This window comes from Hippocampus bargibanti, linkage group LG08 (genome assembly GCF_051943395.1).
Source record: "Hippocampus bargibanti isolate YZ-2025 linkage group LG08, ASM5194339v1, whole genome shotgun sequence".
Classification (NCBI taxonomy): Eukaryota; Metazoa; Chordata; class Actinopteri; order Syngnathiformes; family Syngnathidae; genus Hippocampus; species Hippocampus bargibanti.
Genome location: NC_142741.1, coordinates 4,225,041 through 4,240,366, shown reverse-complemented (window position 1 = coordinate 4,240,366; position 15,326 = coordinate 4,225,041). Strand labels below are relative to the sequence as shown.

General features: G+C 45.3%; 1 protein-coding gene across 1 annotated transcript in view; it reads left to right on the top strand.

The window, feature by feature from the left end:
- The first annotated feature begins 9,306 nt into the window (after positions 1-9,306).
- ttn.1 (titin, tandem duplicate 1) overlaps positions 9,307-15,326 on the top strand; it is a 144,833-nt gene continuing 138,813 nt past the window's right edge. Inside the window, exons 1-6 of the mRNA XM_089003514.1 lie at positions 9,307-9,451; positions 12,999-13,115; positions 13,443-13,646; positions 14,102-14,389; positions 14,868-14,947; positions 15,058-15,260. Of these exons, the coding sequence (XP_088859640.1) occupies positions 13,025-13,115; positions 13,443-13,646; positions 14,102-14,389; positions 14,868-14,947; positions 15,058-15,260 (866 nt within the window). The 5' untranslated portion in view covers positions 9,307-9,451; positions 12,999-13,024. The remainder of the gene's footprint in view (positions 9,452-12,998; positions 13,116-13,442; positions 13,647-14,101; positions 14,390-14,867; positions 14,948-15,057; positions 15,261-15,326) is intronic.

Sequence of the window (15,326 nt, the reverse complement as noted above, 5' to 3'; positions counted from 1 at the left end):
CGCGCCCCAACAATGAGGGTGGACCAAAGGTCCCGGCGGCCTGCCCGCCCCCTCTGGTCCCGCCCCCTGATGGCACCCAGGCGGCGGCGGAGGAGCGGTCGCGTGGGGGCAGTGACGTCACAGCCGTCGCGCCCACTCAGCCAAAAGGAAAGTGGCGCAATGATTTGTTTTGTTTTCCTATGACTTGATCCATTTCATTCATTTTGACCTGGAAAACAAATCCGAATTTGAATCATCTTTCTTGCCAAGTATGTAGAAGACACACGGAATGTCTCCGCTAGAACACGTCACTGTACTAGTATCATCATCATGGGAAAAATTAGCTCTATTAGCACTGGCTGGCTAGCTAGCTATCTGTCTGTCTAGCATGCTATCTAGCTAGCTAGCTATTTGGCTGGCTAGCTAGCTATCTAGCTAGCTATCTAGCTAGCTATCTATTCACTATCTAGCTGGCTGGCTATCTAGCTAGGTAGTGAGGTATCTGTTGACTAACGATTGCTAACCTAGCAAGCTTTCTATCTATTTGAGTTACTTCCGGGTTGAAAACGATTCAATTGGGGGGGAATTGTACCTGGAAAACTAATCCAAATGCGAATAATCTTTCTTGCGAAGTATGTAGAAGAAACAAGGAATGTCTCTGCTAGAACACGCAGCTGCACTAGTATCATCTGTAAAGTGACCTTGACAGTTTTGAAAGGCGCTTAGAAAGGAAATGTATTATTATTATTATTATTATTATTATTATTATTATTATTATTATTATTATTATTATTATTATTATTATTATCATCATCATGGGAAAAATTAGCTCTATTAGCTCTGGCTGGCTAGCTACCTATCTGGCTGGCTAGCATGCTATATAGCTAGATATTTGGCTGGCTAGCTAGCTATATAGCTAGCTATCTATTCACTATCTAGCTGGCTGGCTATCTGGCTAGGTATCTGTTGATTGCTGAACGATTGCTTAGCTAGCAAGCTTTCTATCTATTTGCGTTATTTCCGGTTTGAGTTGACTGCCGCTGCTCACCCACAGAAAAACTTATCCTGTGACTGTAAAGTGACCTTGAGAGATTTAGAAATGAAATGGATAATAATAATAATAATAATAATAATAATAATAATAATAATAATAATAATATTATTATTATTATTATTATTATTATTATTATAAAAAAGAGGCACTAGTCAGTTGAAAGGCTTTTGTTGGTTTTGGCGGCCTTTTTCCAACACGGCCAGCAAATTCTTTTGGCAACGTTTTGGGAGCTTTTTGTTGATGCCGGCACGGGGCCTTTTGTACTCCCCCCCCACCCCGTGACAGGAAAGGCAAGCGGTCGCCTTTTGATTGACAGCGCGGCGGTCGCGCGGCGCTTCCTGCGCACGCTCGGTGTGGCTCCGATAAGGTCAGAAAGGTCAGATAGCGCCTGAGCAGGAAGAGCATGACGGGGGGCAAAAAATAGCCAGGCATGTCAAGAAACCCCCCACCACCTCCACCCAAAAACAACCAAACAATGAGGAAAGACATCCTTTTGTGCGTTACCCAAAAAAAGAAGAGAAGAAGAGAGGAAAAAGAGAGGAAGAAGAGAGGAAGAAGAGCGCCCGGTTGCCTCCAATCTTGTTTTGATGCTTTGGTGGTCAAGAAGACCAAAGCGGCTTTTGCGTCCCCTTTTCTGGGACGCTCGCCAAGAGACCCGCATGTCAAAACCAACACGCGTGCGTCTTTTGCGGTCCATCGCCAAACGCGCGTCTGTCCATTTTGTGCGGTTGTCGCTAGTGGCCAGATTTGGGAACAAGCAAGTCCATTCGGCTCTGGGTCAGTGACTTCCGCGTCAAGAAACCAGGGTACCCCCCAACCCCGCGACCCCTGGGGCGACCCCTGGGGTGGGCCCAGGGGTCTGGCCATCTGTCCCGGACTTCCCGCCGGGACGCCCGGCAGGGGGACGACGCTGATGGAGCCGAGCGGCTAATCCAGATGAGCTCCTAAAGTGAGAGTGGGTCTTTTTTTTTGGGGGGGGGGGTGGGGGGGTCTTGTGGGGGGTCCTACGGCAACTCTCACTCATCATCATCATATCATATATTTGATTTCTAAACGCCTTTCAAAACTCAAGATTTTTATTATACATTATTATATATTATTTTATTTTCTAGCTATTTGCTACCTATTAGCTATCTATTTCCTAGCTATTAGCTATCTATTTGCTAGCTATTAGGCATCTATTTGCTATCTGTTAGCTAACTATTCGCTATCTATTAGCTATCTATTTGCTGGCTATTAGCTATCTATTTGCTAGCTATTAGCTAGCTATTTGCTGGCCGGTAGCTAGCAAATGATAGCTATTAGCTATCTATTCGCTAACTTTTAGCTATCTATTTGCTAGCTAGCTTTCTATCCATTTGAGTTACTTCCGGGTTGAGTGAACGCTGGCGTGTGTGGTTGCCGCTGCTCACCCACAGAGAAAAAATAATCTTGTGACTGTAAAGTGACATTGAGAGTTTTGAAAGGCCCTGATAAATCAAATGTATTATTATTATTATTATTATTATTATTATTATTATTATTATTATTATTATTATTATTATTTGCTATGTAATAGCTCTGGCTGGCTCGCTAGCTATCTGGCTGGCTAGCTAGCTAGCTATTCACTATCTAGCTGGCTGGCTATCTAGCTAGGTATCTGTTGGCTATTGATTGGTTAGCTAGCTACCTTTCTATCTGTTTGAGTTACTTCCGGGTTGAGTGAACGCTGGCGTGTGGCTGCCGCTGCTCACCCAAAGAAAAAAAAATATCCTGTGACTGTAAAGTGACCTTGAGAGTTTTGAAAGGAGCTTATGAATCAAATGTATTATTATTATTATTATTATTATTATTATTATTATTATTAATTAAATGGAGCAACGAGGTGCTGGCATCTCCACACATTTCAGTCGGATGGGAAGAAAAGGGAAGAAAAAGGAAGAAAAGGCCACCAGCCGGCAGCAAAGCATCCAGTCCGCTTTGGCCTTTTGGTTCCCACGGCGCATGGGGTAGATGTGAGGGGGGGGGGGGGGGTCAGACGGATGAGGTCGCCATGGGAACATCTCAATGGACGCTTTGGGAAGAGCGGCGGGCTACGGATGCGCCTTGCGGAAGACTGCAGGGGACCAAACGCGTTCCAACGGAAACCGGCAGAAAGTGGGCCAGGAGGCTGGGGGACGTCCCGCCGCTCCGTCCCGGAATGGCCTGGAACCAGCTTGGCCTTTGGAGTCCCTTTTGGAGGTCCACCGTCAGGCAAAAAAAATGCCAGTCGGATTTGCTATGTATTAGCTCTGGCTGGCTAGCTAGCTATCTGGGTGGCTAGCTAGCTTGGTATCTGTTGGCTATCGATTGGCTAACTAGCTAACTTTCTATCTATTTGAGTTACTTCCTGGTTGAGTGAACGCTGGTGCGTGTGGCTGCCCCTGCTCACCCACAGAAAAAAAACTTATCCTGTGACTGTAAAATGTCCGTGAGAGCTTTTAAAGGTGCTTAAAACCTAATGTATTATTATGATTATTATTATTTTGGTCCGAGGCACCAATCGGTATAAAACTTTTGGGATGGCGAACGGAGACCAAAATGGTTTTGGAATACAGGACGGAAGGCAAAACGTGGAGGCAGGCTTCAGCACAATTTCTTCACGATTGCTTCATGTCACAAAGAGGGTACAGCAAGTGCTGAAGAGTGAATGACTCTCTGTGTCTTTGTGTTGTCATATTATTTATTTAGTTTTTTAAAATAATAATCAAAATCATAATCTATTTCATTTATATTCAATATTTCAAAACTCTCAAGGTCACTGTACAGTCACAGGATCAGTTTTTCTGTTGGTGAGCAGCGGTAGCCAGATGTGCCAGCCTTCACTCAATATTCTAAGCTTCTTCACTCATAATTCTAAGAGATAGAAAGTTAGCTGGCTAGCTAATCGATAACTAATAGCTATCTATCTAGATATGTAGCTAAATAGCTTATAGATAGCAAGTAGCATATAGATAGCAAATATATAGCTAGCTTGGTAGCCAGATATCTAGCTAATAGATAAATAGAATGGATGGCGCCGCAAGAGTGGCTGCCTTTCCAGCAGCTCATGTATTTTGTTTTCTACTTCTTTCTTTCCTTTCCTTTCCTCTTCCTTTCATCACTTTACTGCTGTGAACTGTCAATTTCTCCACTGCAGGACGAATAAAGGTACATCCAATCCAATCCTGGCTGACCAAAATACAATGCAATACATACATATCAGCTAGCTACCTAGCTAGCTATCTAGCTCCCAACCTAGCTGGCTATCTATTTGCTATTTATTTGCCATCTATTAGCTTGTAGTGGACGTGCACAATCCACCATAATGTCCCTTATCCACTGCTGAAAAGGATGATTTGATCCTTTTCTCTTTCATCTAGAACTGCTTCATGTCACAAAGGGCACATCAAGTGCTGAAGAATGAACGACTGTGTGTCTTTATGTTTTCATATCATTTGTTATTTAGTTTTTGTTTTTGACTTTTAGATGGCGCAGCGAGAGTGGCTGCCTTTCCAGCAGCTCCTGTATTTAGTTTTTCTACTTCTTTCTTTCCTTTACTCTTCCTTTCATAACTTTTCTGGTGTGAAATGTTGGTTTCTCCACTGCGAGACGAATAAAGGTACATCCAATCCAATCCAAGATGGCGCAGCGAGAGTGGCTGCCTTTCCAGCAGCTCCTATATTTTGTTTTCTACTTATTTCTTTCCTTTCCTCTTCCTTTCATAACTTTTGTGCTGTGAAATGTACATTTCTCCACTGCGAGACGAATAAAGGTTCATCCAATCCAATCCTATTTAGTGTACAACGCAGCCTTTTTTCATTTTCACGCTATTTTATAGCAACACTGTCACCCAGTGGATGCTCAGAGAACTATTTTTATTTTTATGGCTTGATTTATGTGTGCACACAGTTAGTGGATGCTAACTTTCACTTTCCCTGTGGTTACTCTGGTCTGATGATCAGCTATTACTAATTTGCTTTTCATATTAATAATCATTCCAACTAGTAAAAAATATAACAATGGAATAATAATAACAGCATAATGTGATAACATTTATCCACCTGCATGTCTACCCTAACCCCTCCTACCCCCTTCTCCTCACTGCTGCGTGTGTCTGTAATTCTCCCCTCCCTCCTCTACCACAGATATCGACCAATCACGTGCGGCTTTAACCGAAGACTGGGGGCGGGGAAAAGTCGGCTCCGATTTCCGGCTCCTTGTTGGGAGCCGGCTCTCTTCGTTCACTTCAGAGATCCGGCTCTATGAACCGGCTCGTTTGCGAACCACACGTCACTACTTCACAAACGCTTGCACCTGTTAAACCTCGGCACAGTAGAGCAGGCACAAGTCTACAAGAAAAGCTGCGCCGTGAACGCGACGCATATGAAATGGAAACAATTTGCGTGTCATTTTTATGATTGACAGCTGTCCAGCTAACCACACGATACAATGCAGCCACTCAAGGTCAGGCAGTCAGTACGTTGTCGGCCCGGCTGCGATTCAGTGAAGCTCATGCTAATGCTAATGCTTTTTCATGGAGCCGGGAGCCGCCATTCGGCCGAATGGATCTCTCCACGCCCCCTCCAAAGTAAAATAAGACGCAACGGCCGTCGGAATCGGTGCAAGTAGAAGAAGGAGCCGCGAGAAGAGGTGACATTTTTGTTTCTATTTCAAGTGAGAAAGTTCTTCTCTGCAAAATGTGCAGCAAAGCTTCACCTGGAAGAAAAATGATCAGTGGTAAATGACGGACTCGACGGCAGCTCAAGATGGGAAAAAAGGGCTTCTTGGTACGATATTATTAATAATGATACAATGATACCTCGGTTTACGAACCCCTTGGCTTACGAACTTTTTGGTATACAAACGTTAAATTTATGAAAATTTTACCTTGGCATACAAACATTTTTCAGGATACACACAGAGCTGCCACAATGAGTGATGTGTTGTTCGCAAACGAGCCCGTTCTTCTAACAACAAAATGGCAGCCGACTGTTTTTGTCCTCTATTCCCCGCCCCCAGCCTCGGTTAAAGCCACGTGATTGGTCAAGAACGCAGCCGTGAGGGGGGGTGGGGTTTACAGATAGAGAGTGAAGCCATTCTTCAAAAAACAAAATGACACTGACATTTTTTTTGTCCTCTATTCCCCGCCCCCAGTCTTCGGTTAAAGCCACATGATTGGTCAATAACGCAGCAGTGAGGGGAGGTGGTTTAACCATTAAAGAGACAGGCAGACGACAGAGAGAGAGTGTGACAAAATGGATAGAAAACAGTGAAATTTGGACTTGTTTCAACGTTGATGTACTTTAGTGTAGACTGCAAGGTTAAAATTCCCATCAACCAGGTTCCACGAATAACCCACACAAGCCATCTGTACACTTAATGCAAAAAGCTATCAACCCAGCTAAACAGAACACAATTGATGAGGAACTAGATAAAATTATGGCAGAGAAAGCACCTACAAGGGATCATTCCTCAAGATGGTGAAAGAAGAAGGCTACGTTCCTCATCAAGTGTTTAATGCTGATGAAACCGGCCACTCCATTCCATCCAGCCATCAACGACCATTACAAAGGTAAATAAAACAACTTTATTATACCGTACAGTTAATTTCTTTCTTTATGTGTTACTGTAATTGGCTGCGACACACAACAATTCAGCATCGCGTTATTTATGTAGTTTTCCTTCTAATTCTAATCAACACTGTGTTTTCAGATGAAAAAAAGTACCCAAAATGCATTGTGTGTCGCTTTCTCGGTCACGGGCATTCCCTCCGTGATGTCCCTTAGGGCATTGTCATCAACTCGAAAACAAGCCTTCCTGAATATTCAGCGCGAGTTTTAAAACGTAAAATATAGCTATATGCGGTGGAATCTTTATAAAATGCGGTCAGTAGAAGTTAATTGAAGTGATTTTACAAATTACGGACACAACTTGTCCGCAGGTGTCGGTTGTCCTTTAATATGAGCGATCAATTTGCACTCGTGACATGTTTTGCGACGCCAAATGCATTTTGGTCTTGAGCGACCGGATATGTCCAACCACGTTTTCGTTGCAGGTCCCCCGTCGTCTCATGTGCGTTGAGAGCTGGAAAACGCGGCCCAAGTCACATTTGGAAGCACGCTTTTTGTATTTTTACACTTGTCTTTGGCACCCTCTAGCGGACACAGGTGCTCATTACATTTATTCCCGATCGGGCCTTGTCACTCGTCATTAATGTCAATTCAGAGTCGTCCATGCAAGCAACATTTTGCACTCATTGACTGGCAGGCGATGTGGAAACATGCGTCCACTCCAGTGCCAGGGTTTTTGTCATTGTCACTTGAATTCCAGGACCCACAGAATATGGACTTTTAGGACGACATCAACATTCAGTGCAGCGTAAGAAACCTTGGACTCTCTACTTTCATCGGAAAAAAAAGAGTTCATAATAAATAATAATAATCATCATAATCATCATAATAATCAGAAGAAAAAAAAAAATAATAATAATAATAATAATAAGAAGAAGAAGAAGAATCAGAATCAAACCTTTATTCATCCCACAATGGGGCAATTTGCAGTCCACAGCAATAATAATAATAATAATAATAATAATAATAATAATAATAATAATAATTAATAATAATACATTTCATTTATAAGCGCCTTTCAAAACTCTCAAGGACACTTTACAGTCACAGGATAGTTCATTCCTAAATGATATGGGTCTGGAGTTATCTGAGCTTGAAATGAGGGCGGCTGTCCAAAATACAATACCTACATTGGTTGATATAGCGCTTAAACAACATCTGAAGCCGGAACAAAGCGCTAACATGGAAAAAAGGAAGGGAAGAAAACATTGTCAGAGGCCATGGCCAGCGCTTTATCCGCACCAGCGCATAAAAAAACAAAACCCCGGCGCTCTGTCATATTTTCAATTCCGGAATCAATTGGGGAATGGTAGTGAATGAGTTCAATTCACTCCATTGATCGATTGATTGGTTTTGCTTCACTTAAAGGACAACCGACACCTCCGGACAAGTTGCGTCCTTAATTTGTAAAATTCCTTCAAATGACTTGTACTGAGCGCATTTTACAAAGATTCCACTGCATATCGCTGTATTTTACATTTTAAGACTCACGCTGAATATTCAGCAAGTCTTGTTTTTGAGTTGATGACGATCCCGGAGTGACGTCACAGAAGGAACGCCCCTGACTGAGAAAGCGACACACAATGCATTTTGGGTACTTTTTTTCATCTGAAAACACCGTGTTGATAGCGAAATTAGAAGGAAACCTACATAAATCACGCCATGGTGAATCGTGTGTCGCAGCTACAGTAAAGTCTTGTTATATCGATATTCAAGGGAGTCCGAAAAAATATCGATATAACGGGGACTATCGATATATCCGACCCTGTTTGCATGTAATTTTCTCCGTGCGTGCATAGAAATAGTATCGATATAACCGGGACTATCGATATATCGGATATCGATATAACGAGACTTTACTGTAATTGCGGTAACACGCATAAAGAAGGTGTAAGTTGACACAAAAATACCAGCGGACAAATCAGCCCATTTCCAACGGATCTTGTGCGCCATCTTGTGTATTTTCTAGGCGCTACTTCGGAATCCAGACGGCTCGAATTGATATGGAAGGACTTCTTTAATCGATTGCAAACATTTATGCTTTCCTCTTCAGAACTATTTTAATCATATTCATAACTGGATGAGTAACAAGAAAGCATCTTCTCCGAATCTGAACTCTCTGAAGCCATTGTTTTGATTCTGGAGCACGGCAGTTTGTGAAGGAGTATCCTGGCGTGACGTCACGAATAAAGGGGTGGGACTTTCTGAAACTGCCCAGTTTCAAGCTCATTTTGTGGCAGTTTTGGGACACCTCGTCATTTTTATTGGTGTTTTGCATTTGACTAAAAATATCAGCCTGCGTGTTTTGGGTATTTTAGATGCTATAAAACGTTTTTCTGATGTCAGTTGGGAAACAAGCAAATGTTGTCGATTGTCCTTTAAAAGCAAAAAGATGAGAAAATATTCAATGAAGACACGAACCTCAATAGAAAATGGCCGTCAACTTGTTTGACAGCAGTCACAACAAGTTGTCGCTTCCATATCCCATGATGCATCAGCTCGCCCAATGACAAGTCTGGAGTGGGTGGGGGCCGCCCTCCCGACCCCTCGCCCTCCCTCACCCTCCCCCCGTCCTATCCCCTCCCGGTATAAGAAGGTGATCGCGAGCGTGGCCCCCCCCTGAGCATTTCGTTCCCGGCCTGCCTCGGCTGGAGGACTACACGGGTGTGTGCTTTGGTCTCTTTTTGGGAGGGCATACCGCAAGCGGCCTGTCGGGAAGCTGCTCAACTTCACCGGTTGGCGGGGGTGGGGGGGGGCTCCGTCCCAACGCCAGCGGACGGCCTTTCACGTGAGTAGCTGACCCGCCGCAACTTGACTTTTGGAAACTTTGGTGGATTTCGGTGCTGGCGCCATGCGACGACTTTAACCAAAACCCCAAAATAGCCGGCGGGAGGGGGGGGGGTGTCGAGCCGTGGGCCGATGGCTTTTTAAGGGAATCGTCACTTGAGCCCCCCCCCCCCCAACCTCGCACCCCACCGCAGATATATCGAGCACATGCTTCCTGTCAATCCAAAATCTATTTTGGGCAAAGATGCGGCCTCCTTTGGGTTTGGCTGGCACACCGCTATACCAGTTCTGAGTGGCCGCCACTCGAGTCGATGAAACCGAGCCCCTATTAGCGGACAAGGCCCGATCCACGGACGGGGTCCGAACCACGGACGGAGACGGCCCGTCGTGAGGGTCTCGCAGAGCCCACGTTGCGCCAAGGCTCCAAAGTTTAGTATTCGGGGCTCCGGCCAGGCCGGGCTGTCCCAAAGTCAGCCGGCGTGACGATGTACCGAATGTGAAAATGAAAAGATGGCCGATTTCCACTCATTGGCTTATTGATCGCGCCCTTTCTTATGATAATAATATATTTAATTTATAAGCGCCTTTCAAAACTCTCAAGGTCACTTTACAGTCACAGGTTTCTGAATGGGTACATTCAAAGTCCTCATTCCTGTGGTGAATTTGGTTAAAATATCGTTTTCCTTTTTGTGGTATGAACTTTTTCCTCTCATTAACCACACACACGCACGCACACACACACACACACACACACACACACACACACACACACACACACACACACACACACACACACACACACACACACACACAGTGAGTAAAAAGTGTGTGTATTCAAGTGAAATGAAACTACACACCAAAAATCATTTTGGGTGAATTTGTGAGGACCTCTCTAAAACTTTAACAGATGCATATTCAGTATAGACCCTCTAGAAGCCTTTAGAATGAAAAACTTGTGAGGACCGGCCAAAAGGTCCTCACTTGTCAAAAATGTCCTCACTATGTGTGGTATAAAATGTTAGTGGTCCTCACCAGGCTAGTCATACAAACACACACACACTTGATTTAATAATAATAATACTAATAATAACACATTTGATTTATAAGCGCCTTTCAAAACTCTCAAGGTCACTTTACAGTCACAGGCTAAGTTTTTTTGTGGGTAAGCAGCGGCAGCCACACGTGCCAGCGTTCCCTCAACCCGCAAGTAACTCAAATAGATAGAAAGCTAGCTAGCTAGCCAATAGATAACTAACAGCCAGCTAGATAGCTATTGAATAACACTAAATTGTGTACACACCCACGTCGGCGCAAACAGCCCAAAAAATACAAAATGAAATAAAGTACTAAAGTGATTATGGGATTCCTGACGATACGCCAAATTTATTCAAGAATTGAAAATTTGACATAGCCATTCCCTAATAAGTTATTTTTTTCTTTTTTTCTTGCGGGGTTGATGATAAAGCGGTGGCCCGACCTCTGGCAGTGTTTTTTTTTCTTCCAAAAGGGGGCAGCATTTCCCTTTTTTTCCACATGGCACTTTTTTCCAGTTTCAGCTGTTGTTAAAGCGCTATACAAATGAAGTTGGAAGCCGATTTGGGATGGAATTAACAAATAAGTGGGATGTAAGTGGAAAGAAAAAAATGGGCACACCACAAAAAAAGCCACTACTGTCTTTAAAACAATTAATAAATAAAAATAAAATAATTCTCATCGATATCCTCAAACAAAAAAAAAGACCAAATTCAGATGACGGTTTGTGGGTCCAGAAAGGATCCGCAACGTTGGACCCGTCCGTCCTTTAAGAATTTGTCTTGCTCTGTCAAAGTAACAAGAAGTGATGTCATCTGTTCCACCAGCAGGGGCCATCTTGACTTTTTCTTCTTAACATTTCACCAGCCACATTTTACATTTGATGCGCTGCGCATGTCAGCCAAACTGGAAATACACGCAAATCGCTATCCATTAGTGTGTGTAAGGTGAAAAGTGTGTCTTCCAAACATTAATTTCCCATAGGAAACCATTAAAATGAGAATAATCCGCTCGCAGGTCCCCATAAAAGCTAATTTACTACTAAATAAGCCTTAAACTATTAGCTAGCTAGCTTTCTATCTATTTGAGTTACTTTCAGGTTGAGTGTACGCTGGCACATGTGGCTGCTGCTGCTCACCCACAGAAAAAGTGATCATGTGACTGTAAACTGACCTTGAGAGTTTTGAAATGCGCTTATAAATCAAATGTATTATTATTATTGTTATTATTGAATCAAGTGTGTGTGTGTGTGTGTGTGTGTGTGTGTGTGTGTGTGTGTGTGTGTGTGTGTGTGTGTGTGTGTGTGTGTGTGTGTGTGTGTGTGCATATGTGTGTGTGTGTGGTTTGCTTTTACCAAGTGGGATTGATGTATGAGGTGGCCCCCTTCAGCTGCTGCCGCGTGTCACATTTTGCCACTCCAACTATTTATAACAGCCTCAGCATCGCGTGTGTGTGTGTGCGTGTGTGCGTGTGTGTGTGTGTGTGTGTGTGTGTGTGTGTGTGTGTGTGATTGTTGGCGTCAGCTGTCACGCTATTTGGGACTTTGCTGAGGCGGCGCTGACGACTTGGGCCCAAAAAAGTCCCAATTAGATTGGATTGGATTGGATGTACATTTATTCGTCTTGCAGTGGAGAAATTGACAATTCACAGCAGCAAAGTGAGGAAAGGAAAGAAAGAAGTAAAAAAAAATACAGGGGCCGGTGGAAAGGCAGCCACTCGCGGCGCCATCTTGAAGTAACAAAAATAAATAACTAACATAACAACACAAAGACATAGAGTAATTCATTCTTCAGGACTTGCTGTACCCTCTTTGTGACATGAAGCAGTTCTAGATGATGATTATGATAATAATCATAATAAGCATAATAATAATCATAATAACCATAATAATAACAGGATGGATGGATTGGACGTACCTTTATTCGTCTGGCAGTGGAGAAATTTACATTTTACAGCAGCAAAGTGATGAAAGGAATAGGAAAGGAAAGGTCTGTAAAACTGGTGAGAGCAGCCATGATGTTTGGACTGGAGACAGTGCCACTGAAGAAAAGACAGGAAGCAGAACTGGAGGTAGCACAGATGAAGATGTTAAGGTTTTCTTTGGGAGTGACCAGGTTGGATAGGATCGGGAAGGGGGTACTACTTAGAGCCATTGGAGGGAAAGTAAGAGAGGCCAGACTGAGTTTGGACCTGTCAAGGGCAGAGAGAGTGACTATATCGGGAGAAGGATCCTGAGCTTTCAACTGCCAGGCAGGAGACCAAGAGGAATACCAAAGAGGAAGTGTATGGATGTTGTCAAACAGGACATGAAGGTAGCTGGTGTGAGAGGAGAGGATGCACAAAACCGGGTTAGATGGAGGACACTGATTCGCTGTGGCCACCCCTGAAGGGAAAAGCCTAAAGGAAAAGAAGAAGAAGCAACAACTGAGGGAGGGTGTAGGGGTCATATCTACATTGTAACAATAGTTTTTTGCAAAAGCGTGCCCTCCCATCCAAACCTGGCCTCCTTTTCGCAGGCCGCTAAGCAGAGAAGAGGAAGATCATGTCGACACAAGCGCCGACTTTCACACAGCCGCTTCAGACTGTGGTGGCACTGGAGGGTAGTTCCGCCTCGTTCCGGGCGCAAGTGAGCGGTAAGAGCCGTTTCCGCTGTTCCCGCCGTTCCCGCCGTTCCGTGTCCCTGGACTATACCTGACCCTGATAATGTCCCCCTCGGATTTGAAGCCACTTTCCCATCACGCGGGGTTTGTGCATTAACATCATTCCAAGCTAATGGTTGTTTTTATGGCTTTCGGTTGGCCAGAAGGGGACGTGGTCAGCACCCCAAGGTCCCCGTTTAATGTCGAAGCTAAGTTCCGCACGTGACCGTGGAATGGCAATCGCTCCGTCGCCTTCAACATACTAAAAGACGGCGGAGTGCCAGGGGCCGTACCTGAGTCTGCACGCCATCTTCCCCTCAGGTGCTCCGGTTCCCGAGGTGTCGTGGTTTCGTGACGGCCAGGTCCTCTCTGCCGCCGCGTTGCCGGGCGTTCAGATCTCGTTCAGCGACGGCCACGCTGTTCTGAGCATCGACGCCGTCAACGCCGCGCACACCGGGAGGTTTTCTGTCCGGGCCACCAATGGCGCTGGACAAGCCACCAGCACCGCCGAACTCGTCGTTACAGGTGAGAGCCCATCCGGACACTGTCTTGTTCCCCCTCGAGGCTTCGGGTGCTCTTAAACCACCTACGACCGAGTGGACGGTCCCCTTGAACCTCAGCTGGTCATTAACTCGCCATTGCCCTCAAAACCACAGATGACCTCTTAAGTCTTTGGTCCTACTCAAAGACCTGAGGTAACCTTTAACTCCTCTGAACTAGTCAGGGTTCACTTCAATACGTCAGGAGCTATTGAAAAGTCTCTTACCTCATCCATGTTTGCAAGACCTCAGGTAGTCTGTTCTCCTCGTCTTTGGTCTTGAAGTCCTCATCCTGACTTGATATCTCCTATCTATCAGTCGCTATTTTTGAACTCCTCGTTCCCTTCAAGTCCCCCGGCCAGGACAAGGCAGTAAAGGGTAGTGGTGAGACCTGCGCGGATCAAATGTGCCTGTTTCCCATTTGAACTTTGACTCTTGCAGCGGAGACGTCGCCTCCCAGTTTTCTTCAAAGACTCCAGAGCTCCATCGTGCGGCAGGGGAGTCAGGTGAGACTCGGCGTCAGAGTCACTGGCATCCCGCCGCCCACCGTCACGTTCTACCGAGAGGGAGCCGAGATACAGAGCTCGGCCGACTTCACCATCGTCCGGGACGGAGACGCCTACAGTCTGCTGATCGCCGAGGCCTTTCCGGAAGACTCCGGCTCGTACTTGGTGACGGCCGTTAACAGTGGTGGGCGAGCCACGTCCACCGCCGAGCTACTGGTTCACGGTGAGTGTTTCCCATGCTGTTCGGTTCTGTGTTCAGCCCAGCATTTGTTTAAAGCGGGAAACCAAAGAACCTTTGCCATCTTGGGCTTCCTTGGAGCCAAATTTCTGGGCCAACCCAGCTGCAAATGCAATCCGAGACCGCCTGATATTCCGGAAGCTTTTGTTTGAACAATCTTCCGCCTGGTATTAGTCTTCAAACAGGAACTCGGGTGTCAAAAAGAGTCCGCGTCGGGTTGCAATGGGGGGACTTGCAGACTCGCAGGAATCCTCCTCAATGTGTGCCTTGTGATTGATCTCGGGTTATCCCCACCTCAGTTCACCGGGACAGATTCTTGCTCACATGCGACGCCAATGAGAAGCAAAAATTCAAAACCTGGTCTAATGAGCAAAACCTACTCTCATGATTTTGCGATTTTGAAGCTCCAAAGAGGAGCGACGGGGTCCGCTTTTAAACTTTTGGCCGTTTTGTGGACACGTAGGCGAGGAAGTTGTCCCGGCCAAGAAAACCAAGACCTTGGTCTCCACGACGCAGATGAGTCATCAGACCAGAGTGGAGCAGGTACAGAGCCTCATTCCTTTGCAGCAGATGTACCTTTTGGTCTTTCCGGTTTTGATCAGGTCTTGGGAAATCAGAAAATCCCACTCATGCATAATTGCCCCTTCCCCCAGAGTACGGATGGCAGTTTCCCGAGCGCGGCCCCTCTGGAGATGCAGGAGGAGTCCGCGGAGGTGGCGGAGCTCCTGGCCCACAAAACCGCATCCAGAGTGGCTCCCCAAGCCACAAGCTTGACGGCCTCTCGGCCGTCGGCCGTCAACAAAGTGATGGTGGGGCGGCAGCAGTCGCCTGTCAGACACGTCACAGCACCCGGCGGGTAAGGCTCCAAGATGATTGGCTTCGATCTTGCCCGCTATAAACCATCCAAGAGCCAATACAGTGA